The 26,960-nt window shown below is 40.4% G+C and overlaps 1 protein-coding gene across 6 annotated transcripts in view; it reads right to left on the bottom strand.

The window, feature by feature from the left end:
• Nucleotides 1-546: 546 nt before the first annotated feature.
• Nucleotides 547-26,960, bottom strand: part of AKAP1 (A-kinase anchoring protein 1) — a 46,510-nt gene continuing 20,096 nt past the window's right edge. For 5 of the 6 annotated variants that reach the window (XM_020991921.2, XM_020991922.2, XM_020991920.2 and 2 more), the window contains 10 exons: nucleotides 19,701-21,400; nucleotides 16,618-16,751; nucleotides 15,145-15,271; nucleotides 13,290-13,417; nucleotides 9,962-10,139; nucleotides 8,207-8,357; nucleotides 5,913-5,980; nucleotides 3,251-3,324; nucleotides 2,093-2,155; nucleotides 547-1,730 (listed from right to left, as the gene is read on the bottom strand). In XM_020991921.2, coding sequence (XP_020847580.1) covers nucleotides 1,656-1,730; nucleotides 2,093-2,155; nucleotides 3,251-3,324; nucleotides 5,913-5,980; nucleotides 8,207-8,357; nucleotides 9,962-10,139; nucleotides 13,290-13,417; nucleotides 15,145-15,271; nucleotides 16,618-16,751; nucleotides 19,701-21,378 — 2,676 coding nt within the window. In that variant the 5' untranslated portion in view covers nucleotides 21,379-21,400 and the 3' untranslated portion in view covers nucleotides 547-1,655. The remainder of the gene's footprint in view (nucleotides 1,731-2,092; nucleotides 2,156-3,250; nucleotides 3,325-5,912; nucleotides 5,981-8,206; nucleotides 8,358-9,961; nucleotides 10,140-13,289; nucleotides 13,418-15,144; nucleotides 15,272-16,617; nucleotides 16,752-19,700; nucleotides 21,401-26,960) is intronic. The other variant, XM_020991923.2, reaches the window with a different exon arrangement.

Here is a 26,960-nt window from a genome sequence, read left to right as displayed (position 1 = left end):
GGAACTCAAAATCTTGCGGAAATGAATGTTGAAAACCAAAATTAATTAATTAAAAAAAGAAATAAAGGCCAAGGTCTGGTTGTGAAAGGCTCTAAAAGGGGGTTATATTTTATCTAAGAAGGAATAGGGAGCTACGGGAGATTGTTGAGTAGGGGAACCCCCTGGTCAGATCAGCATTTAAGGAAATTTTGAGTTGCAGAATTATTGTGGATACGCCTTGGTAGAGGGGGCTTCCTCCTTAGGAATTCTCTCCATTAATGGAATCACACATCCAAGCTGAGTCCTCACTGGGCCTTTGGGTCTCCTGTTTTACCTGTTCTCATTAGCAGAGTCATCATCACCATCATTAGCTTGCACATAAGCAGGTTTAGGACAACGGGACCTTACCCACTTTCCAAGGAAAAAGTTGGGCAGACAAGCTATTAGTACCCACAGCAGAACTGAGGACTGAGGAGGTACATGACAAAAACTTTGCACGTAAGCTTCCCATGTGACCCCTATCATTCTCCTCCAGCAATTACATTCACTCAAGAAAAGAGGCTCAAGTTGATACAATTCGTGTTTTTTTATATAAGTTTTAAGTTAGCTTAAATTATTTTAACAATTTTAAATTGCACAATTCTTTTGCCAGTCTAAAAAGAGCAAAGAATTAATCAGAAAGACACACCACTGCAATATTAATTCCATTTGGTTACTTTTTACAGATCTGTACAGCAGAATAGCAAAGAATTCCTCAATCCATACAATACAGCAATCCTGACCATGCCATCCTGTACATGGTAGGGCAGAAAGCATCTTGCCAAGAGGCTTTGGGAATGACAGCTGGAAAGACTATGCACAGTGAGCCATGTCTACATGATCAAGGATATTGGGGGGGTGAGGGTGGAAAAAAAGCCCAGTTCCCTTTCTTCCCCAGTGTTTCTTGTACAAAATATTACAGTGATTTTTTTCTTTATATATTTACAAACTTTGCACAAATAGAAAATGGTTAGAAACTACAATTAGGCTTGGCAGTCTGACGGGTTCTCTCCTTTACCCACCTTCCTGGCCCCACTGCAGGGGGTGGGGTGGGGCGGGAATCTCCAGAGGCCAAAATTGTGGCTGTTGTCCTGTACCTAACTTCTGCAAAGTTTGGTTTCCTATTGTTCAACAGATGAAGTCCTTGAGAAGAGTGTGTAAAATAGGTCCACTTTTTAAAGAAGCAGGCTGTATACATTAACACTAGACACCACAGAATTTTAAAAGTACAACAAACTCTCTTGAGCAGGCAATATAGCTCTGCTTAAAATGCTATTGTACTCATGAAACAGGAATAGCCACAACTTTTGGAGGGGAGGAGGGGAGAAGAAAGTATCTTAATTTTATTAAGACCCGTCCCTAGTCTGTGGGATGTTTTAAAATTTTTTTTTTAAGTTTGAAACCACATTAGGGAGTTGTAAAGCTATTGCCTTGTGGCTTTAAAAAATATACCCCTGCTTTCCATAGAGATGAGATTGTTTCCTTAAAGTGACCACAAAATGGCCCAAAAATATGACGATTACTGGGGCAGGACAACATTTTGTATTCTGATGTGAAACAAGTCTTTCCCATGAGTGCCAAGTCCAATTCTAATACAGTGCAAAAAAGGATTCAGGAGGTGGTTGCCTGGGCGGGTATCAAAGGCTTGTGTAGTAACTGTCTATCCATTGAGCAAGTCCTCTTTCCACCAGTGTTCGGTTTATAGACACTGCCTGGAAAAGAGAAAGGTCATTAAGGCAACAGCCACAATAAACTTCAGATAACAAGATATACTGACGTTGTTCTAAAGTCACACCTATGACCTAAGGAACCGATGTACAAAATGAATTTTGAATGAACCCATTCTGTGTGTGTGTGCATGTGTGCATGGTATTCAAGATGAACTCTCACTCTTAAAGAAAAAAAAAGTTAAGGTCACACTAAAGTTTAGCTGATGAAAGCAAAAGGGTAGGAAAGCAAGACCAGCTAAGTCTATGCCAAGAATTTTTTGAAGAATTCTAAAAGAATCTAACATGTCTGGTGCTATTACTACTATAGCAAGGTACTTCAATAAGAAAAATTCAAAAGCCATTACCTCATCCCCAATCATACTCCACAGCTGTATGAGAGGCAGGCCAGTGGAATTGTAATTGGTAACCTGGAGAGAGAGAAACATAGGATAAAGACAGCCACTACTCACTGTAATCTTTAGAGATTACCAGTCCAACTCTGTGCAATGAACTAATAAGGGAAAGTCTCCTCCTCAAACAGAGACATTAATCAGTAGGTTCCTCTCTAGCGGGATGCTCTGAGGGGCTCTGCTTGCCTTGTGCAGTTTAACATTTCTATCAATACTTTGGACAAATCACTGATGCACTCATCAAATCTGCATATGGACAAAAATTGGGAAGATAAACTCACACAGAATCAGAATTGAAAAAAGATGTTGACCGCATGGTTTGCTGGGTCAAAATCCAGTAAGATGAGAAGAAATAAAAGCATCTTCCTCCTCTAGGTTTAAAAGAAAAATCACACAAGTACAAGATGATGGAGGCTTGTCAGACAGCATTTAGTCTGGGGTGCATGGTGGATTGTGAGATCATTCAGGAGTCAACAGTATAAGGCAGTCAAAAAACTAATTTTGCTGCATTATTTGCTGCGTAATAGGCTACACTGAGACATAATATTCACAGCTAGGGAACTGGTAATTCCCTTAAATTCTGCCCCAGATAGATATCTGTAATAAATTATCTAATTTTGGACACCACATTTGAAGAAGAAACTGACAATCTTGAGAACATCTGAACAGTGGCCAAGATGGTGAGGGGTCCCAAAATCATGCCATATGAGAATCAGTTGAAGAACCAGGGAGGATCCACCTAAATAAAAAGCTTGGAGGGGAAGAAGGGAAATGGAAGGTAAAAAAACTGAATAGCTGTCTTCAAAACATTTGAAGGGCTGACACATAGAGGGCGGTTAGATCACTCCTCTTGGCTACAGAGGGGCAATCTAGAAATAATGGGTGGAAGTTAAATTGACAGACCTAATCAAAGGAGAAACTTCCTAACAATTAGAGGAATCTCAAAATGAAATTCAAAGCCTCTGGAGGTAGCAGGATTCTCCTCACTGAAAATCTTCAAGTCAAGGTGACTGACCATTTAATGGGAATGTTACAAAGGGGAATCCTGTTTATATATGCATGGGACTAGATGGTCACCAAATTCCCTTCCAACTAAGAATCTATTACTCATACCTGAGCAAGCAGTGGTGTACCTCTGGTCATTTCATTTACTGCTGAATCAGCTTCTGGTGAAAAATGATCCTCATCTTTGGAAAGAGTAAAGGGGCCAGGGCAGAGGGACAGAGGAGAGAGAGAGAATCCCAGATTAAAATCTCACTTGGAGAAAACAAAGATACTGATGTACTGTCGCCTGTGCTAGGCTCTTGGCCAGAGAATCCTAGTGTTATGTAAAGGAAAATGCTATTACTCCTTAGAGAGGATTCTTTATGAAAAGCAATACAAAACCAACCCTTTTTGACCCTCTATCACAATCCCTACAGAATCTATTCTCAACTGTTTCTTCTTCTTGTCCAATCCCCAGGGCACTGGGACAACTTCAACCTCTACTTTATTCAGTTCCAAAACATCTAATATGACTACCACCTTCAACTTGCCACTTGACGAAACAACGATCTCCACTCATCTTCTTGGGCCCTTCTGTGTCACACAAGGCCACACAAGTTTAATCTTCAAGCCCTTCTTCTCACTGGTCTTTTCTATTAGCTATAAATATACCCAGGTTTCCTTAGTCCTTCAGAAAAAAATAAAAATAAAAAAGCCCTACCTCCAATTCCTTTAATCATCCCAGTTCTTCTCCCCCTCCCTTTAAATGCCCCAATTTCTTAAAAGAGTTGGCTGCACTTAATGTCTGTACACCACCTCACCACCGGCTGACCTGTCCCTTGGAGTCTGACATCTATTCCCATTTGAGTGAAATTGCTCCACTGGAGACCACCAATGACCATCAAATCCAGTGGTATTGCTGCTCAGTCATATCCAACTCTTCATGACCCCCATTTGGGGTTTTCTTGGCAAAGATACTGGAATGGTTTGTCATTTCCTTCTCCAGCTCATTTTATAAATGAAGAAACTGAGGCTAACTTAACTGAGGTTAAGTGACTTGCCCAGGATCATACATCCAGTAGGTATCTAAGGCCAAATTTGAACCAAGATCTTCCTGACTCCAGGCCTGGCATTCTATCTACTCTGACCCCTGGCTGCCCCAACTCAAAGCCATCAATGACTTTACATCAAATCCAGTACCCTTCTCTTAATCTTTTTTACTTTTTGGTTGTTGATTTTTAATTTTTTTTTGTTGTTTTTTTGTTTTGTTTTGTTTTTGGTGAGGCAATTGGGGTCAAGTGAGTTGCCCAGAGTCACACAGCTAGTGCATGTTGTGTCTAAGGCCGAATTTGAATTCAGGTCCTCCTGACTCCGGGGCCAGTCCTCTATCCACTACACCACCTAGCTGCCCCAATCTTTTCACTTTTCTTAAGTACCTTTCCTACCTTCCTTCTTTTTCTCTTTCCCATTTTCTATTCAGCTAAATTCAAGTATACCTAGAACAGGTCTTACCTTTCCTTATTCCATGCTCCATCTATTCTAATATTAGAATCTATCCCCTTCCCCCACCTCCACCTCTCCTCAGTGAAATCTTATCTTTCAAGACCCATCCTTGGTAAGGATCTGCCCATTTAGCCTTCCCTAAAGCCCTTAGCTAAAACCGGTCTCTCCCTGCTATGCATTCTTAGAACTTTCTAATCTATCCTATGCTACATTTGTTTGTGTCTTCCTTTCCTTCTATAAGGAGGTAAACTCCCAAAGGAGACCTACAAAGAAGGGTAAATTGGTAAATCTGGTCACTTGGAAATGATAAAGCAGCTAGATGGTTCAGGGTATAAAGCACTGGGCCTGCAGAATCCACATCCAAACTTGACCCCAGACAATTATAAGCTGTGTGACCCTGGGAAAATCACTTCCAGGAGTGAGGAGCCTGAGGCCCCGAGGCCACATACAGCTTTCCAGGTCTCTGGGTGTGGCCTTTGGACGGAGTCCAAGTTTTACAGAACAAATCCTTTTCTTAAGGGGATTTGTTCTGTGAAGTTTAGACTCAAAGGGCCACACCTGAGGACCCAGAATGCCACATGTGGCCTGGAGGCTGCAGGTTTCCCACTCCCAATTTGTCAGCCTCAGTTTCCTCATCTGAAAAGTGGGGATAATAGTACCTACATCCCCTAGAGTTGCTGTGAGGATAAAATGAGATGTTTGTAAACCTCAGAGTGTTATTTTAAATGCTCGTTATCATAATTGTCAATTATTTTGTTGCTGTTGTTAAGAAAAGCTCTATATAGGAACTGAAGATTCTTAGTCAATAGTAAAATAACAATAGTTGACATTTATCAGTACCTTAAGTTTCTAAAAGCATTTTTACCTCTATTATCTTATTTGACTCTCACAACTCTATAGTAATCCAGATAATTCAGACTGTACAGATGGGAAAACTAAGTATCAGAAGGGACCGATTTGCCCAGGATCATTCATCAAGTATGAACAGGTGGGATCTGAAGCCAGGTCTTCCTGACTTCAAGTCCAACAGCCCTATCTGCATCTCTGAGACAGATGAATACCAACAGAAATGCTCAGAGGTGGTTGGTTGAATCTGGCTTTGCTAGGAGGCCAGCTACATCTCACATTGGGGGGAGTCTAAAGTCACAAACATGGTAAGAATGAAGGGGAGGACTGTACCTGGGATGAATAAAGCTGTTTTCAACTCTTCCTAGAGAGAAATTCATTTACACCTGAGACTTGGAAGAAAAAAATAAAGGAAAAAAAAAGATAGCAGGCAATCTATTACCTGACAGAGGTGCCACATTATCCAATAAGACTTCTGCTCCTTGGAATGGCAGTGTGACAAAATCAGATCTGGAGAAAGGAGACAAAAACCTGTTGTGGGAAACTGAAAGGCTTGGCTTTTAAAACATGTGGCTCTGCACCTTTTGCTATGCCACTAGATTTTTCTACTGCCGGGTCCTGGCAAGGCAGACTGATCCAGCTGTCAGCAAGTAAACAGGGCACTTCCTTGGGCTAATTCCCCAGCCCTGATTTAGGGGAGCAAGGTCTATGGCAATAAATCCACAATCTGAAAAACCAGGGCTTGTGGGAGTAACTAAAATGGGAAAATCCCATTTACATCCCTTCCTATCATGACCCTTCTTCCCTCCACAAGATATCTGCTGCAGAATTCTTTCTGCAAGAAGAAATCCAGTGGACAGTATTCCCTTAGGATGCGAGTCACTTCAAATGAATAAGAATTTATTAAATGTCTACTAAATGCAAGTTATCATAATGTATCATAAGACAAAGATAAAAAATAAAATACGTCCTGCCTTCATGGAGCTTCCTTTTTATTGGAAGGGAGAAATACACGGAAACAGATAAGCAAAACCAAGATAATAACCTGAAGGGGGAGAAAACACTTAAATATGATCCAAGCGACTTTTTTAATTTTTTTAAGTCAACTATCCATAAGAAGTAGCATGGCTGCCTTTAGTCAGAAGACCTAGTTCCAGTCTTGCCTCTGAGACATACTGTGTGAGATCACGGAGCTATCATCTCACCTCTTGCCCCAAGCCACAATTTAGACTGTAAGTTACAGACCAGTAGCAGGAGCTTCTATAACAAGCATTCCCTAAACTAATAAAGTCACATATCTGGACTCTCCCTCTTCAAACCCCTCCAATTAATATACTAATGATAATGGACAGGAGAGTGTTCTAAAGAGCAGAATATCCAAGAATTCAAAATGGTGTGTTTGACTTTATAGCTAGGTCCCAATTAGTGAGAATAATGAATCTCCTGAAATAGTTACATTATTTGAATTCACACTACATATTTGCATTGGGCTAAAACCAATGACCATATTTTACATAATTCTAATTTTAAATAGTACAAATTCCCATACATATGACTATTTCAGGGGGATTCATTTTTATACTGATTAGGACCTGATTGTATTCACAATGTTTATGAGAGCAAGAGTGAGGAGGGAAAAAGAACAGGGTTTATTACTTTAGCATATAGCCCATGATAAGCAAAATTAGCACCATGGTAAAGTTCTCTTACTTAGGCATAGCTTGTGCTTATACTGTGTGCGTGTGTATGCATATACAAACATACACACACACACATATATACAGATGTACACATACCAATGTGTATACATATGCATATATGCCTCTGTATACAAGCATGTGTCTAATTTAGTCATTTTTCAGTCAGTCTGATTTTTTTGTGACCCCTATCTCTTAGTTTTCTTGGCAAAGATATTGCAGTGGTTGCTGTTTCCTTCTCCAGCTCATTTTACAGATAAGGAAACTGAAGTAAACAGCGTTAAGTGATTTGCTTAGGGTCAAGTGTTTGAGGCTAGATTTGAACTCAGGAAGATGAGTCTTCCTGACTCCAGGACTGGTACTCTTTCCAGTGTGCCACCTAGCTGCCCCATATAGTATGTATTTATGTATATATAGATATATACATACATATACACACACCCCCATACAATATACTTATGTACACACACACACAATCTCTTAAAAGCATATGATCCCCTTTTATAAGAAGGAAGAAAACAGGGAGCATGGCAGAAATATATCCTTTTTTTTTTTGAAGCAATTGGGGTTAAGTGACTTGCCCAGGGTCACATAACTAGTGTCTTAGGCCACATTTGAACTCAGATCTTCCTGACTTCAGGGCCAGTGCTCTATCCACAGTGCCACCTAGGTGCCCCTGGCAGAAATATATCCTAAGGCAAGAGAGATAAACTTCATGACAAGGATTAACTGAAAAACTTTATAAAGCACTGTCATTTAAAGCAGTTAAACAAATGATCTGCACTTAAAACCACAACTCCTCTTGGACTATGTTAATCTCCTTTAATCTATGTTAATCTAATTAATACTACACACTAATCAAACTAAACATTCAAGACTTTTTTAAAAGTTATTTAGAATCAGCTAGGCAAGGGATGCTAAGGGAGATTATTAGCCTGGGATTCAAAGTTTATAATTGAACAAAACTTGTGTGGCTCTGCCAGAAACAGATCTTGGCTCAGATCCTTATCAGAAGCAGCTCGAGGCGATGTAACCTGACCTGATTTGTCGAAGAATTTCAGTTTTCACTCTTTTGTATCCACCGTAGTCCACGTAACGGATCTCAACTTCGTCACTCTCTTTGTAGTAGGCAACAACTTGGGCACGCCACCAGGCCCCATCTACCCCAGGGGCAGCACAGATTACAGCTACTATAGAGCAAGGAGTAGAGTAAGAAAGGGGAAAGCGATTAATAGGTCAAAGGACAGGAACAGGGCAGTCTTCAAAGGGACAAATCCAAGACATCAACAACCTTAAATGCAAATTAAATCAAAAGAAGGTCTACCTCACACCCATCAAATTGGCACACAGAGGGTGTCTCTTCCCCAGGGTGGTCACAGAGCTAGCAGCTATCAGATGTGGGACATATACCCAGGGTCTTTGAAACTCTGAGCCCAGCTCTATCCACTATATCTAGCTATCACTATAAAGCAAGAATGGCTCAGTCATCAATTCTACCACCAATAAGAATTCCTTTCTGATACTAATTCTTTATCTGTGATGAAGTTTTAGTCAGATATTTTCTCCACACCTTGTCAGAAGGTTCCTATTTCATTTTTTAAAATAATATTTTATTTTTTCCCAATTACATGTAAAAACAATTTTAACATTCATTTTTTAAAATTCTGAGTTTCAAATTTCCCCTCTTCCTTCCCCTCCTTCTTTTGATACAGGTTATATGTGTGCAATCATGCAAAATATATTTTCATATTAGTCATATTATGAAAGAAAACAGACCAAACAAAAAATAATCCACACCAAGAAAAAAATGAAGTGAAAAATAGTATGCTTTGATTTGCATTCAGACACCATCAGTTCTTTCTCTGGAGGTGGATGGCATTTTTCATCATGAGTCCTTTGGAATTGTTTTGAATCACTATATTGCTAAGAATATCCAAGTCATTCACAGTTGACCATTGTAGAGTATTGCTATTACTTTGTACAATGTTCTTCTCGTTCTATTCATTTTGCATCAGTTCATGTAAGTCTTTCTAAGTTTTTATGAAAGCATCCTCCTGATCATTTCTTATGGCACAACAGTATTCCATTACAATCATACACCAAAACTTTTTCAACCATTCCCCAATTGATAGACACTCTCATAATTTCCAGTTCTTTGCCACTATACAAAAAGAGCTGCTATAAATATTTTTGTACAAATAGGTCTTCTCCCCTCCCCCCTTTATTTTTTTTTCCAGTCAAATGACAAGGTTTATTGTACCTTCAATAGGAGTGGGCAGGGTTCCTAGTGAACCTGCCCTCCCCCCTTTATTTTAAATCTCTTTGGGATACAGACCTAGTAGTGAGTGGTATTGCTGGGTCAAAGGGTATATACAGTTTTATAGCCCTTTCAGCATAGCTCCAAATTTTCTCCAGAATGGCTGGATCAATTCACAACTCCACCAATAGTGCGCATTGGTGTTCAAATTTTCCCACATGTCCACCAACATTTATGATTTTCCTTTTCTGTCATACTAACCAATCTGATAGATGTGAGGTGGTACCTCAGAGTTGTTTTAATTTGCATTTCTCTAACCAATAGTGATTTAGAGCACTTTTTTCATATGATTATAGATGGCTTTGATTTCATCTGAAAAATGCTTGTTCATATTCTTTAACCATTTATCAATTAGGGAAGGAAAGGGTTCCTATTTTCAAGAGAGGTTTGAGATGTTCCTTCTCATTCTCCTACTGTGTTAGGTCTTAGGACCACTCAATTCCTCACCATCTCAGAACATCATTGATAAGCACTTGCCTTCTACTGGTGTAGGTAAGGTTGGAATTCCTGGCTGAGAGTAACAGAGGTACATCTGCTGGTCCAAACTACGGAGAGCGTGGAAGGTAGGGTGCGTATGCTGCTGCACAAACATGTGCCCAGCATTTACCTGGTTGACCACAATCACTTCCACGGTGACACCATCTGGGAGCATGAGCTGTCAAGATAAGGAGAAAAACAAGAATAGATTGAAGAATGCAGGTGTTCCAGACCTCTAGCATTTAGTACTTGGGAGGCAGCAGTGCTATAGATGTATAGTCAGAATGAAGAGTCAACATCTCACTTTTTCAGACACTGAGTTTTCAATCAATTTGTCCCAGGTCTAAGCTTTTATAAGCCCTTCCAATGGATTGAGCACCATAAGGACAAGGGAAATGGATTCAATTTTTTTACAAAAGGTTTACCCTCCCAAAACATATTTGATGCCTTATCCTCATAGATAATATTTTCATTAAACAGCTCTAATCAAGAAAGAAGATCCAAGGCTCCAACCTTGCCACAAGAGCAAGACCTCCCACAGTAGGCTTGCTGACGACCCAGGATGTTCTCTCCTTTTCTGGCATCCTCGCTGCTGCACAAAGAGCTTGGTGCCACTTTCCCCCAAGAAAAGATGAAAAAAAAAAGTTCCATTTCAAGATCTCCCATCTGGCCCTGGAGAAGATGTCAAGGGACTAGGACATAGCTGGGCTCTCAGAGCACAAGTAGAATTTACTTTGTATAGGTCATTAAGCAGCTCAAGACCTCCTTAAGAAGTTTAAAATATAAAGATTCTGTGGTAGGTTTGGGCAGCACTTTTATTGATAGGACATGGCACCAGGAGTCCAGAAGGAAGATATTAGGGTAGAACAAGAATCAACCCTATACAGGGTGTCCCAAAAGTCTTAGTGCAGTTTTAAGCACCAAGTCTTTAGCTTGGGGGCATCCTATATACCAGGTCTAGGACACCTGGTTTCTATTCTTCTTTAAATTCTCTTCTGCTCTCTGGGGCCTTCCCTCTCATCCCCAACCTTTTTACCTTTCTTTGTCTTTTGTCTGTCTCTTTCTTATCCTTACTGAAATCCAGGGGAAGAGGAGGACAAACTAGGAGGTTGGGCTACTACCTCCTATTAGACAGTTACCAACAGTAGATAAAGGAATGTTGCTTTGGAATTTGACCAACACTGACAGCCAGACCAACTCATCATCCCCCAAGAAAATTCGGAAGGTTTTGCCCCTGCATGCTGCACATTTCTGTAGTCAACTGAGGCCCTTTCCAACCACTCAGGCCACAATTATTCTCTTTAATGCCTAGTTATAAAGTACTACAGGGCACGAAATATAAATGGTAACTTCTATGAGTCTTGCACTGCAGCCCTTCATCCTACCAATGTCCCCTCTCTCTTTAAGAGACATATTTCTAACTCTACCTTTCCCCTAATATTGCTAGCAAGAATACAATAACAAACTTTCCATGCAGGCACTCTAATCCCTCCCCAAGAATAACTTTTCAGGGATACCCTCCAATCAAAATTACCTAGGCTCTGGAAAAATGCCTCCAAGTATCGAGGGACGAGAACATGGGAAGCCCATTTCATTAAGAGCAAGATCAACACCAATCCAAGGTCCCCATTAAAATAAACAGGATACTGTTCCAAAAAGAAAGGAGGATCCAAGTCTTATCTGAGATTCTGTACCTTTCCATGTCCTAACAGTGTTCTGTTCTATACATCAGAGGATTTATAGAGGTTACACATAATAGACCTATACATCAAAGCATCCTCCATAATGCCTATCATAATTTCTTGCAAATAGTAGTTTTAAAATATTCATTTAATGAATTAACTAAATTTCCTCTCCATTGACTCGCTAACAATGAACATGAATGAGCATTTCTACAAAAATATATTTCTATTTAGATTTATGAAATATTCTCTTTCACTTGTAATGTTTCAAAATAAATGTAAAATATACCCCAATGGGGAGGGGGCTAGTTCAGGATGCTCACAGGCAAGGAAATAGCCAGCCTGGCTATATACTTGGCATTCAATAGTTATGAGAATAGATGTGTAGAACGACCATTAACTGAAATATCTCTTCACCCAAACCAAAACCCATGAAGACAGTTTTCATTGAGCAGTGAGTCTCATCTGTGGGCCAAAGGCAAGTAAATTTCATACCCACTAAGCCCCAAAAGCCTCTTAACACTGAGATTAGGCATATCTGGGGTGCTGTATAGAAGCATATCTGAAGTACACTCTGGGAATTCAATTATAGTGTGCCAACAGATAATATTGAGTAGTCCCAAGAGGTACAGACTGGGTACTCATTTTAACATATGTCAGACAGGAATCTTATGCTGGCTGCTCAGGGCAGAGAAATTGAGAAAAGAATACCTACTTCTCCTATGTGTTAGGAAGTAAAGATGAATGTCTCTTCCTCTTACCAAAAATGTGTGACATTCTTATTACCCATGGGCAAGTTAAAAAAAAAAAAGGAAAAGAAAAGTAACATATTATTTTATTGCCTGTATACTCTGCTGAAAAGACTGGTCAAAGAAAGTAAAATGACAAGCAGAGACAATGTGTGTTATTTATAAGAATGGCTTATGGTCTAGTAGTGTCTCACATTTAAGTTTTTTAAATTTGTTTTCTTTTGTTTTTTAAAAAGATTTACAAAGAACTTATAAAGCTAAGTACAAGACAAGAGAAAGTAACCTAAGAAAAGTGCATCATGGCCCACAGAGATGTCCCATTTTTTAAATATTTTATATTTGCTTTTACAATGCAGTCATTTCTGGATGCCTTGCTAACCCTTGCTCCTTAGGAATTGAAAGGTCTCACTCATTCTCAGAATAGACACACCTGATGGTAGTGAGTACTCTCAACTCCATACAAGGATAGGCTTGACAGTATGGTTTTAAAAAGATACTTCACTGAGCTAATACAACTCTGTTTTGTTTAGTTTCATATATATTATGTTTGCACAAACAAAAACAGGAACCTTTGAGTCACACACAAAAACAAAGAAACTCAAATGTTCATTATTTTAAGCTACTATATCCCATCGTTGCCTCTTTCCTGGGCTTCTGTCCTCATACTGTTTTCCAACCCCTCCAAAATGGATGTGAGTAGCTTAGCTAAGAAACTAACAAGAGGGAGCACAACCCATCTCCTACCATTACCTGATTGTAGAAACATTCCAAAATGGACCCATAAGTTCAGGTCTCATCTTGGATTTGGCCAACACACAGCTTAGGGAAAGGTAGATAAGAGGAAAGAGAATAAAACAGCCCATAGTTTCCTACCCTTTGTCTGTCAAGGGAACTTACCCAGGAGGTCATTGGAAGAGAAGGCAGAGTTAACGAAGGAAGCGGAGGAGCATAAATATTGGTCAGGTTCAACTCCTTGAACTTCTTGCCAATTAAACTAAGTGCTTTGTCTACATGATGCTGAGACCCTGAGTGGAAGGGGAAGAGGAAAGGAAAGGGAGAAAATATTCATCAAGAAACAAAGGAAAAACTCTTACCACCCATTCAGTATTCTCTTTTTAAAAGATAACAGTAATATGTTACTAATGCCTTTTGGTTTATATCATAGTCATTTCTGAAAATACCATCCCTTCTCACTTCCTTCATAATCAAACTCTCCCTTCTAACAAAGAAGGGCATTTAAGTAAAAATGATACAATGACCACATGATGTTTACAACATCCTCCTCTAGTAGCCTCCTTTTTTTTTGATCACTCAGAGTTCTGCTTAATTTCCTGTTATTGTAGTCATTGTATCTATTGTTTTTTCTAATTTTACTCCTTTTTCTTTGCATCAATTCATATAAATCTTTTTTTATGTTTCTCTGAACTTCTCGTATTTGTCACTTCTTATATCATAATAATATTCCATGACATTTTTTTTTTGGCTAGGCAATGGGGTTAAGTGACTTGCCCAGGGTCACACAGCTAGTGTTATGTGTCTGAGTCTGGATTTAAACTCAGGTCCTCCTCAATTCAGGGCCAGTGCTCTATCCACTGCGACACCTAGCTGCCCCTTCATGACATTTTTGTACCACAAATGTTCAACTATTTCCCAAATCAATGGGCATCTGCTTGGTTTTTCTTTGCTATCTAAAAAAGTGTGGCTATGAATAGTTTACTATAAACTGGAGTTCTGACTACCTTGGAGTAGTAGAATGGCTGATTCAAAACAGTATGGAATCGCTTGGTCACTTTTCTTGCATAATTCCAAATTGTTACCCAGAACAGCTGAACCAATTCACAGCTCCTACAATGTATTACTGTGCCTATCCTTCCCACAGCATCTCCAAAACTAAGTGTTCCCATTTTTGGGTCATATCTGCTGATCTGATAGGTATGAGATGAAACCTCTGGGTTATTTTAATTTCCATCTCTTATTTAGTGATGTGGAGAAACTATTTTCATATGGTTTACAGTTTGCAATTCTCTTGAAGATCAAGGATTATGTCTGCAATGAAACAGAGAATCAAGAAGCCTTTAAAGAACAAGTCTCAAGAAACATTTCAAAGGCATTATTATTAAGGGTAAAACTAATCCAAAGGCCTTTTCTTCTCAGAACCAAATGACCTTTCAAATAATAGCCAACAAAATTAGTAGTGGTTTGAACTCCTCAGGAGATAGCCAGATGCACACTTCAGAAATCCAAGGAAATTTCATATACCAGAAAAGTGAGAATTAGAATATCCATGAAAGGAAGGTTCTGGTAAGAAAAATATTATAAGCACTAAGCTAGAAAGGGAAAATACCTCTGAATGTTGTCCCCCCTCCCCCCCTTTTTTTTTTGAAAATTCAACAAATTTATTCAAAGATTTTGGTTCTAAGAAGGTTCATAGGCAGCTTGGCAAAATAATCCCAGATCTATTACTTATCAGAAGTGTGACCTTAGACTCTTAACTTCTAAGCCTCTTTTTCCTGACAAGAATGGATGAGAAAGAATGACTGAAGGGAAGGTGGGAATGGGGAGAATTACTTTTTTCTTCCAGGGATGACACCTGCCTTGACTACCTACCTACCTTACAAAAGATTCTTGAGGATTAGATGAGTTGATTTACAAGCACTAAGACAAATCACATATGCTTAGAGCACATGCAAAGAAAGCCTTGGTTGCATTTTGGAAGAGAAACCAGGACATATAGCAAAAGCATCCTACTGACCTTCTATATGGCAGATCTGAAAGTTCTGAGTATAAGGTAGTGTTGAAATGTAGATCTTGGCACCAGACGTTTGTTTCAAGAAACTCACATATCTTCCCTGTTTGCCAATTAGCCGGCCAACCAAGTGCTTCATGAAAGGGTAGAAGAGACTTACATGGTAAGTGAATTCCATATCAAAACATATATTTACCATTGTTTTAGACAATGCAAAAGCGTATATCTCATTTCATGCCACATAAAGCAATCCAGGCAGATAGTTTCAGATGGGTAAAAGGACAAGTTTTTAAAGAGTTAAGAGATATTAAGGGGGGAAAAATTACTCCAGAGAACCATTTCCCAACCCCCCCCCACTTACTCTCAGTTAAGAGAGCAGGTAAACAAAAGGAATCACAAGTTACTATCATTCACTCCAACTACACAGTGATCACACACCCACCCTTCCAAGTGAAATTACTATGGCCATTTGTTTCTCATAATTAGCAGAGAAAACTCAAATGGAAAACAAAAATCCAAGAACTAATTGTCTAATATCCTCAGGCTACTGTCACCAATTCCAAGCAGTCTGGAGCCTTCAACACATTTGTCTTTGTTTGCAGATCTGGGAACTGGAGTTAGGAATACAACACAAACTCTGAAGAAGCCAAACCCCAATCATCACTGAAAGAGTATAATTTAAAACCAAGATTTTGATCCCCACACCAAACAGACCCTCCTTCTCCTAGAGGTGCCCTCATATTTTGCCCATGTGTTGAGAGGATATCCTCTGAGAGAGAAGCCTGAACAGAAGACTCAGACTAAGGGAGAAAATACACTGATGGGTGATTAAGATTGGGAAACATATCTTTTGCTCCCAGGTATTCATTCAATTATGTGAGCACCTATTACATACAGAAGGTACTACCATGTACTGTGGGCATTCTGGGCAGCCAAATTTCTTTGAGTCAAAGAACTCTGGTAGTGATATTTCATTTAAATGCCACACCAAATTCAATTCCTTCTAATCCAGGAGCCAATTCGTAGACCTTTCTCTACTTTCCTCCAGCTATGTTTTTCTAAAGCACTGTAGCTTAAGGACAATTTCTCTAAGTTTGACCACTGTACTCCCAACCTCAAACAGACTGGGTCCCCTAAATGAGAAGAGACCATGGGGAGATAAGCTGCCCTCCTGTGAGGGGTTTAAAGGAAGAGGTTTTTAAAATAACTCAATCTTATTAGGGTTTAGTGTCATTGCAGAAGCATCATTCTCACTAACATCCAAGTGGTTCCAAGATTGCTTAGGACTGTACTTAATATTCTTCTCCTCTCTACAATATACTTTGAATCTAAACAAACTAACAGGTGGGGAATCTGCCACTGGAGGCCACAGGTTCCCCACCCTTGAGTCCTGGAAAAATTGGTTTTATCCATCCCTGTTCTCTAGTCAGACCCTTCAGTAGTTTTCCAAAATAGCAGGCTTTTGAGGTCCATCCTCACCTTTGGCACTTCTATCTCCCAGATAGTGAGCTCAACCTTGTTGGTCTCAGTGCCTGCCTGGGAGCTCGGGTGACTTTCTGTCTTCCTAAGGCCACATCCACTGTCCACAGAATCCATGCTGTTCACATCTGAACCTTCGAGGGGGAAGAAGTTTGTACATTACACACACACACAGAAAAAAAAATCACCAATAACCCATAAAGCATGTAATTAATTTTTCTAAGAAGGTACAGAGCCCCACCCACCTCCCACCCCCAACACAGCTTTTAAGTGGTGAATGCCACTTCAGTCTAGAAGGACTATAATAAACCTAAGTGCCTAAGTGGAGATAGGAATGGAGGTGTAGGTAGATCTAATTTTAGTGTGCCACCCACAGTTTTACTTGAATTATTAGGAGCACATCCAACCCAGAGGCTCTAGTTCAGAAATGGAAACTAAAACCAAAAATTCAGATGCCTCACTTAAAGAGGTATGGTGAAGGTGGGGGAGGGGTTCCTTAGTTGAACTTGGTTTAGGCAGGGCCCGTCACAATAAACCTCTAGGGCACAGAAGAACCAATTTCTCTTATTATCTGGGTCTCACTTAAGCAACCCATTAAATAGGTCTCTGTCGATTGTCTCACCACCTTCCCCAACCCAACCACTCTAAGAAAGGGAGATCACCTAACTCTCTGGTACTAGAGCCTGCATACAACCTCCATCTTCTCAGGAAAGCTTTTCCTGAAGGTTCTGGATTCTTGAGTCCCCCCTTCCTGATTAGAAGCCTTTTCCCCTACCAGAAACAAGGAGAGAAGGAGAGAAGGGAGAGGCCAATTTTGTTTTTGGTTTATATTCTATAAGTTCTAAAGTCATGCTTATCCTGCCTACAATCCTCCTGATGTAGGTGTCAAAACTTCTAGAAGGGACCTTAGAGATCATCTGGTCCAACCTCCTCATTTCTTGAGAGGGTGAAACTCAAGCTAAGAAGCAAAATGATTCCTCTAGTTCCAGAGAAACTAGAATTCCAACAGAATTCCAACATAAAATCATTAACTACCAAATCCTGGGGTTTTCTGCTGCAAGGATTCTATTTTAAAGCCCTCCCAATTTGAGCTGCATGTAACTCAGCAAGGGCTAGCTATAAAGAAAAAAAAAATCCACTCTCATGAAACCCAGCTTTTACATTGTTCCTAGCTAAAAGGTGACCCAAATCATCACTAGGTTTCTATTCACCCTCTATCTTTTCTTGAGTTATGTCCCATATAATTCCAAGGGAAGAGAAGAATTTGAGAAGCAGAGACTACTATTTCATGTCCCTTCCAAAAGAAGGTGGTAATTACCCTGTACTTTGGAGTTGCCAGATCAGTAATCTCTGCTTCATGTGCTCCACACATATCTAACCTCCAACCCTGTGCTGTAATTCTAAAGGATTCTACCCCTTGGGCAGTATACATCTCCATAATGCCAGGCAGGAAGATGACAGGAAGGAATCAGGTCCATCATTCACATATCAATAGCACCTCTACAGCACTGCCCAGACTGAGTAGTATTTTAGCACCCTGTGTATGGGGGATGGGGGGGTGTCTCAGGTATAAACATGATCCTGCTGTTGGATCTGTTTTCTAGCCCAATACTGAGAAATTACTGCCTCATCAGGTCTCTTGACTGTGAAAGGGCAGCAAGTCTCTGGCAGAGGCCTCCCCTCCAAGGTGGTCATAAAGAATCAGAATGTGTTGAGGTGTATCCATCTTGGAACAACTGTCTTCTAGACACCCTCTAACTTCAGGCCAACAATTTGAGCCTCTAAAGAGAGTTTCTCCTATCTTCAAAAAGGAAGGCATTTTACCTCAATGTAAAGAAAAAGCTACCTAAGAATTCAAATTGTTAAAAAAAAAAAGAGTGAACTGCTTTGGGGCTAGATCCACAGACCAAAGATGGATGGCCACTGGTTGGGGATGTGGCAAAATAGATTCTGGTTCAGATACAGGACAGATTCAGTAGCTTCTGAGGTTCCTTCTTACTCAGACTATGGGATTAAGGAAGAGCTTCATATCTAAAGTTAAAGGGAACAGTAATAAGCAAAGACCTATGAAAGAGTCCAAGATTTATCTGAAAGATAAGTTCTTTACCATATGTCAATACTGTACCCAAAGGAGCATGATCTAGGCCATCCCCTACACTTTAGGAGCAAAACCACCATTTTATATCATGTGGATCAAGGATGTATGCAAACCTAAGAAATAGCTATGTGCTTAAATCAATTAAAATGAGTTTTGATCTCTGTTGTCATCCCATGAGATGATCTGGCACATTCTGGGAGTTAGCCAATCCAGGACTGGGTACTGCTGATGAAGGAATTAGCCATTCTAACGTTCCACATCTGGGTCCATTTTTGAGAAGCCTGAGACAGTTTTTAATCACAGAAAGCCTCCCTTGGGATGGAATTACAGCTGCCCAGTCACAGCCCATGACTGGTTGGCTGCTGGGTACAAATCTCTACCAGATTTTCACAGTTGAATGTGTTATAGGGACTAGCCTGGAAAGCCTCAATATCTTATGGCTACCAAGGGAAGTGGCCATCTGTTGGACTTTCCTAAGAAAGGACATAAGCAAAGCCATAGAAACAAGTTCAAGAAAAGAAAGCATTAAAAACAACAACAGCAATCTTCTCTAAATTTAATCTCCAAAAGAACAAATATCCTACTTTAAAAACCATAAAAATAGACCTACAGTCTGCTTTTGGCTTTCAATAACAAGCCTGATTTTCAGAGGTTACCCTCCACAGAGGAATACATTCAACACTATTCCAGGGAAGATTTCATCCATTTGACTCAACAAAGTCACCTAAGAGTCCTCAGATAATAACTTTATTACACAGCTTAGCTGATAAAGATACAGTTTTAGAAAGTGTCTTGGGTCATAAGAGTTGGAAAATGAATTTTAAAAAGGCACAATCCACAAAACTCAAGTCATAGGTCTTAAACACACACACACACACACACACACACACCCCCCTTAAAAAACAGGTTTGTTGAGAAGCAGGGACCAGAATAAAGGGGGACCCACCCCACTTTTGTATTCTATGTGACTTTAAAACATTCCTACCTCCAGACTGATCAGCCTCTGTCTCTGTGGTCCATCTATCCTCTGTCCCCAGGTCAGAGGACTCCCCTTTCAGCACTCCATTGCTATAGGACACAGTCCTTTCCAGCAGTGGAGGTGTAAGCAGCTTGTTGCTGGGGCTTAGGTTGGACTCCAAGGAAGAATCTTCTAGCCCAGAAGTGACTGCAGAATCTGAACAGTTACCAGAAGAAGATACTGACTGAGCCCTCTGGTTGTCCTCTGACATGCAGGTGACACAGCTGGTATCCTCTACCCTGATGTTGGCCTCCTCAAATGACTCACTGTGGTGGATGATGGCTTGGGGTGGGCATGCTGCCAGGGAGATACGCTGGGCGGAATTCTTTGGCTTGCCATCAAGGGCAGCACTGGACACGAGGCTGTTCTTCAGACAACTCACATAAGTCTTCTGCTTGTGAGTGAAGTCTTCCATCTGGGGGCCAGGCGGGGGGCTGGCTATGTCCAGCTCTACTGTCTCTCCTGCTGCCATCGGTGCTTCAATCACTGCCCTGCTGGGATCTGAAGAGTTCTGCTCCAAGACAGGTTTCTGGCTGCCTAGGGCAAAGCTCTCCTCCTCCACTGGGCCTTCAACCCAACTCACTGAAGGTTGACAGTTGTGTTGCTTAAGGTCACCCGCTGTTTTCCCTAGTACTTCTTCCTTTGCTGCTAAGATCACTTTGGAAATGATTTGCATGGCTGCCTGCTCAAAATCCTCTCTGATCTCTAGAGAGCTTCTTTTCTTCAGTTCTCCTACGAGGTCCCCATCTAGGTAACCTTCTCCAGATCTGCTGCCTCTGACCTGATGAGCCAGTGCCTCTTCTTCCTGTGATAATTCTGCTTGAGTTGACTCTATGAAGCTATTCAATACTTTCCCCAGGCACTCTTCCTTCTGCACTGACCTGACTCCCTGAGATCTCCCCTTCTCCTTCCCTTTTTCTTCTTCCATCATGGCATCCTGTCTGGGAACTCTGTTCTTAGATTCAGAACCAAGGTCATGGGACAAGCCACCTTCTTCAGACACACTCTCTCCCATAGCTGCATCACCTGTTCCTTCTATTCCACTTGTCTCCTTTACCTTCTCCAAAGGGCCATGCTGCTCGGAAGGGACCTCCAAATGGCCTGGCCAGCCTTTCCCAGATATCTGACTGAATGGGGAATCTTGTTTTTGTAGTTCTATTGCTTCATGGGGGAACAAAGCATCCTTCAGGGGTGGAAGTGAAGATTCTTTAGGAATAGACCTCGTTTCCTGTTGAGATGCTGCTTTTTCCAATCTTCCACTGTCTTCCTTTCGTGAGCTCAGTCGGAGCTTTGCGTCTGTGGTGCCGGACGAGGTGGTAGAAGAATCTGATTTTCTTGGAACCAGATGTGGCTGTGATGGTATAGTTACAAGTTCCACGGAAGATTTACCCATAGTTACTATCTCTTTGTCTGGAGGCTGTGAACCATTTGATGGTAAAGGCACTACTCTCGTGTAGTAGACTTCTTCCCTCAAGAGGGATTCCTCAATTGGAGTGTCTGTCCTAAGATCTTTGGCTGTGGCCCCTGCCTGCCTGTCACGACTGCTGACATGCTCTTTTTTTCGAGAGAAAAACCACCACCAGCCGATGAGTGCCAACACTCCAGGCAAGGCTAAGGGGAAGATTGCACGGAACTGTATGGTCATCCTGGAGATTCTGTAGTTATACCTATAGAAAACAAGAAAGTATCACAAGTCAGAAGAAGGTCGATTATCTAGCCAAACAAAAACCTTTCAAAGTTACCTACTCTGATATTTCTAGCCTCCTACTACAGCACAAATGCAGGACAGGAAAATTCAATATCACTTATACAATGAGCACTACAAAAATGTCAGTTATTCATTCTTCCTACCCAATGCACACCCCATTCAGAGATTCCTTTACAATGATGTCTTAAATCCTAATCTCATCACAACTCTGATGCCAATCTCCCTATTCAAAAATACACCTCAAATCAATGACCAAAAATAAAACCTGCAAGGTTCAAGATACTGTCCCTTCTGGAAATTCTGGCTATGGAAGCGACATCGTGATATAGTAAATGGAGCTCTGAATATGGAGTCAGGAGAACTGGCTTCAAATTGCACATCTGATAGTTACTAACTGGGGAAGCATGGGCAAGGCTTTTAATGTCAGCCTCCCTTTCTTCAGCTGTGGAATTGGGGCTACCTGGAGTTGTGAGGATTAAGGTGGTAGTGGTTTGTAAACCTTCAATCACTGTATAAACATTACTTATTATTGTCTTCCTGCTCAATGTATGTTCCATTAAGATATTCCTCTACAACTCTAACTTATACCCAAATCTCATTACAACTGACACTAACCTCTCCATCTAAAAACTTGGATTAAATCAACACATTTATTAGCATCTGCTATATTTCAGGTAGTAGGAAAATGAAGAGAAAGATCAAACAATCCCCACCTTAAAGGGGAAGAGACTACAACAAAGAAGTTAAATAAAAAATGTCAAGAATGATGGGGGAACCTAAGGCAAGATCTTGACAGTGTTCTAGGCACATGAATAAAGAATTTGAACAAAGAATACTATTATAGCTAGAAATAAGAGGAAAAGAAGGACACAAGGAAAGACACATGTGAGAAGCAGCATCTGAGCTGGAAGGAAGAAAGGGATTCTGGGAGGAGGATGCATTTACAGGGCTACGCAAATTCTCAAAAAACTGGTATGTTAAGAGTTTAGGCAACAGCCAGCAACCCTGGATGGTTGGAATGCTGAGTAGATTAAGAGGGGAGGCAAACTAAGGATGGTAAGGGTCCTAAGGGCCAAAGTAAGGAATTTCTATTTTCTTCTAGACACAACAGGCGGCCTTTTAAGCACAGTAACATGGTCAGATCTGTGACCTAGGAGAATTTTGGTAGCCATGCAGTGAATGCATTGGAGAGGAAAAGGCTAGCTGTAGGGAAAACAATCCTAAGGTGCTTATAATAGTTTAAATCAGCAGGGGCAAGAGACTAAAACTAACATAACGGCCAATGAATCAGAGCAGTGACAGATTTCAGATACGCTATAGAAGTTATAGGACACAACTGATGGTATGGGAAGGTGAAGAGTCCAAGATGACTCTAAGGTTATGAATCTTGATGCCCGAGAGACTATTAGTGCCAGGTGGAAGGTGGGGGAAGAGAAGATATATTTGGAAAAAGAGTTAAGTTCAGTTGGGATGTTAGTGGGGACATCTAGGTATCCAGGAAATGTAGGCTAGAATTTAATAAAGATGAAGCCAGATATCTAGATTTGGGAGTCAGCTATATAGTGATAATGGAAACCATGAGAGCCATTTCATGTGGTGCTAATTGGACCCATGGGAGCTGAAGAGATCACCAAAGGAGAGAATATACTGAGAAGACAGCCTTCTGGATTACTTACACTTAAGGGTCAGGAGATAACATGATGGACAGTGAAAGAGACTGAAAGGAACAGAGTGACAAAAAGAAAACCAAGAGAAGAAAGATTACCTAGAATGAAGTAGTCAGTAATAAACTTCAGAGACCACAGAAGACTAGGACCCAGAAGAGGTAACTGGATCATTGTTTGGAGAGAGAATTTTTCTGTAGAGTGAAAGGCTAATAAACCTGAGTGCGAGAGGTTGAAAAGTAGAGAGAAAGTAGAATCAGAGAATAGAAACTCTTCTTATGGTTTTAGCAGTGAAAAGGGACAAATATGGGGTTTTCTTGTTTGTTTTTACAAATGTAAGATCTGAGTATGTGTTTTTACTTTCTTAACCAATAAACAAATGAGAACTATGTACCAGAAGCTAGGAAGAGAAATATATGGAAACACAGTCCTCAAGCTCCAAGAATTTATTTTCTTGAGGCTACTTGGTTAACTTGCCAGCTTTTCTTTGTGATCATTCACTTGATTCTCTGAACTTCTCCTTAGCATTTAATGCTACATTCTTCATATCACACTAATTGCAGGCTCAGATAAGCATCACACACTTCCTCAGGCACCGACAGCAACCTTTTTGTATTTTCCACATGCGTGAAATCATCAGTCAGTACAGGATACAGTACAGGATGATGGCCTGGTCCATCCTCCTTAGACAACTTTCTTCATGTCCTCTCTTCTCAAAGATCCCTAGAGGTTAGGTTACAGTCAATTTGATTATTCACACTAATAGTTGAAACAAGCCCAGCCAATTCAAGATTCAAAGAACCCCGATCTCATTTGGGTTTTAAATGCCAATCTACTTTTAAAATAAAGGTAAAATAAGTTGTTAAATATAAAACCTCTCAGGGGAGATATTAAGAAAGCTGGTTCCTTAGTGTTTGCCTATTCTTCAGCCTTCCAAGGAAAGGAGTTAGGAAGCATGGAGGTTAAAGACAGAAATCTAAAGGTCCAAGATATACTATAATATTCAGGGCAGTTCTTCTGCGGTAGCAAAGCAACTAGGTGCAATAACAGTGAAGGAATGTTTTGCTTGAATTTCCCTTTCTTATGAGGGAGGGTTGTCTACGGTTCCATGGGTAGAGGTATTTATAGTGCCAAAGGAAACTCTCCCAACAAGCAAAAACCCTCTATTCATGTAGATTAAGCATCCACTTAGCAACTTGTAGTCATAAAGAGCTGTTTGGGAGGCTAGGAGGTTAAGTGACTTACCCAAGGCCACATAGCCAGAATACTTCAGAAGTGGAATGTAAACCCAGGTCTTCCTAATGCCAAGGAAAGGCCCTTGTTGTCTCTATCAGAGTTCATAAAATGTTACCAAAAAAAGAGGGCAATATGACTAAGTTCTTAGACTTCTAAGGGATTCTACTCAGCTATAATTGAAAGTCAAGCCCCCAAACAAGATCTGCCTTGTGAGAAAGCAAAATCTCATTAGACAAAGAAGACTTATAGGTATCATTAGTATAGTATTCAACATAACAAGTCTACCAAATATTCTGTTTTTAAAGTCATGTCTTCCACTATGCCCAAAGGGCTATAAAAATGTGCATACCCTTTGACTCAATACCATTTCTAGAGCTGTATCCCAAAGAGATCATAAAAATGGGAAAAGGACCCACATGTACAAAAATATTTATAGTAGCTCTTTTTGTGGTGGCAAAGAATTGGAAATTGAGGGGAGTGCCCATCAACTGGGGAATGGCTGAACAAGTTGTGGTGCATGAATATAATGGAATACAATGAGCAAGCAGACTTCAGAAAAACCTGGAAAGACTGGTATGGACTGATGTTGAGTGAAGTGAGCAGAACCAGGAGAACATTGTACACAGTAACAGCCACATTGTCCGATGACTAATTTTGATAGACTTAGCTCTTCTCAGCAATGCAAGGATCTAAGACGTCTCCAGAAGTCTCATGATGGAAAATGCTATCCACATCCAAAGAAGGAACTATGGAGTCTGAATGCAGATCAATTCATACTATTTGCTTTTTTTCCTTCTGCTTTGTTTCATTTCTTCTTTCTTGTCACTCTTTCTCTTGGTTCTAATTCTTCTTTACAACATGACTAATGTGAAAATATGTTTAATAGGAATGTATATGTATCAGATTGCACACCACCTTGGGGAGGGAAGAGGGGAAGGAGGTGGAGAAAATATAAAACTCAAAAGCTTGGAAGTGAATGTTGAAAACTAAAAATAAATTAATTTTTAAAATGTAAAAGAATATGTTTTTAATGTTTAAAAAAATAAAGTCATCATGTGTCCCATCATCCAGGATCTGGCAGAAATCAGGCTGCAAACTGAGAAGTAAGGGAAGGGCAGGGACTAGGGCTATAAGGTATTTATAATCTTTGTCTGAAGGCTTGGTCAGGTTGGGTCCTTATATAGTAAAGCCTCATCTTTTGATTTTAGTTTAGATTTCACTGGATTTGGAGAATCTTTGGGGAGAGTCTGGGTATCCTAGGGTAGGGGACACAACGGAGAGTGTGGAATCTCCTGGGGGGAGGGAAGAGAGAGGGAAGCATGAAGTAAGGCAAGGAAAGGCTGACTTGCTTGACACTTAGCTGACTTGCACTAGTGAGACTTCAGAGCCCATCCTGTATTAAACCCTATTCTAAGTGCTTCAGTCTGGCAGAAGTGGCCCTAGTTCTCGAGAATTATGCCAACAGCACCCTACTTGCCAAAAAAAAAATTCATTAGGTACTTACTATGTTGTCAGGAACTGCTCTAAACACTGGAGACACAAAGAAAACCACATGCCAAAAAAAAGTCCCTGCCCTCAAAGAACTCACCTTCTAACAGGGAATAACTAGGTACATACAAGATACATATAGTATAAATGTTAAATAATCTCAGAGGGAAGACACTAGAAGGGAGGTGAGGGTAGGAAAGGGACAGGGAAAGGCTTCCTACAGAAAGCAAGACTTGAGATCAGTCTTAAAAGAAGCCATGAGATAGAGATGAGAAGGGAGAGTATTCCAGGCATAAGGGACAATCCAGTGAAAAGGTATAGAGTTGAGTGTCCTTTTCAAAGTAACTTCATGCAAAGTACACAGAGGGGAGTAAAGTATAAGAAAGTTGGAAAGGTAGTAGTAAGGGGTCAGACTGTGAAGGACATTAAGTGCCAAATGGAAGATTTTATATTTCATTCTAGAAGCAATAGGGAACTACTGACTCTATTTACAGTGGGGGATGGGGGAAGAGAGGTTTGACTCAGTCAGACCTATACTTTAGGAAAATCACTTTGGCAGTTTCATAGAGGATGGACTGGAGGAGGAAAAGACTTGATGGCAGGCTATCTTAATAGCAAAGACACAAGGTGATTGCACCAGGGTGGTGGTGTGAGTGGAGAAAATTTGTACATGAGAGATCTTATGAAGGAAGAAATGACAAGACTTGAAAACAGACTTAATATGGGGGATGAATGAGAGACAGGAGTTGCAATCCTGAGTGGCTAGAAAGATGATGATACCCTTGACAGAAATAATGAAGTTGGGAGAGAAACATGAGCTCTTTTTTGGACAGGTTGAGGTGCTTACAAGGTCATCTAAGTCAAGAGATCCAACAGGCAATTGAAGCTCAGGGGAGAGGTTAGAGCTAGATATATAGATGCGGGAATTATCTATATAGAAATATTAATTGAATACATGTGCATCAATAACTGATGAGTTTACCAAATGAGAGCATAAAGGAAAAAAGAGGGTCCAGGACAGATCTTTGATCTGTCAGAGAGAGCTCTGACAGGTCCAACCCACCAAACTGGACTAATAATAACATTGGCTTGCATTTATAGAGCATTTAAGTCTGCCAACGTCATCATTTA

The sequence above is a fragment of the Phascolarctos cinereus genome, unplaced genomic scaffold (assembly GCF_003287225.1).
Source record: "Phascolarctos cinereus isolate Bilbo 61053 unplaced genomic scaffold, phaCin_HiC Scaffold_5;HRSCAF=322, whole genome shotgun sequence".
In the NCBI taxonomy this organism is placed as follows: Eukaryota; Metazoa; Chordata; class Mammalia; order Diprotodontia; family Phascolarctidae; genus Phascolarctos; species Phascolarctos cinereus.
The sequence above is the reverse complement of the archived record's forward strand: the minus strand, read 5'-3'. Positions and strand labels throughout refer to the sequence as shown.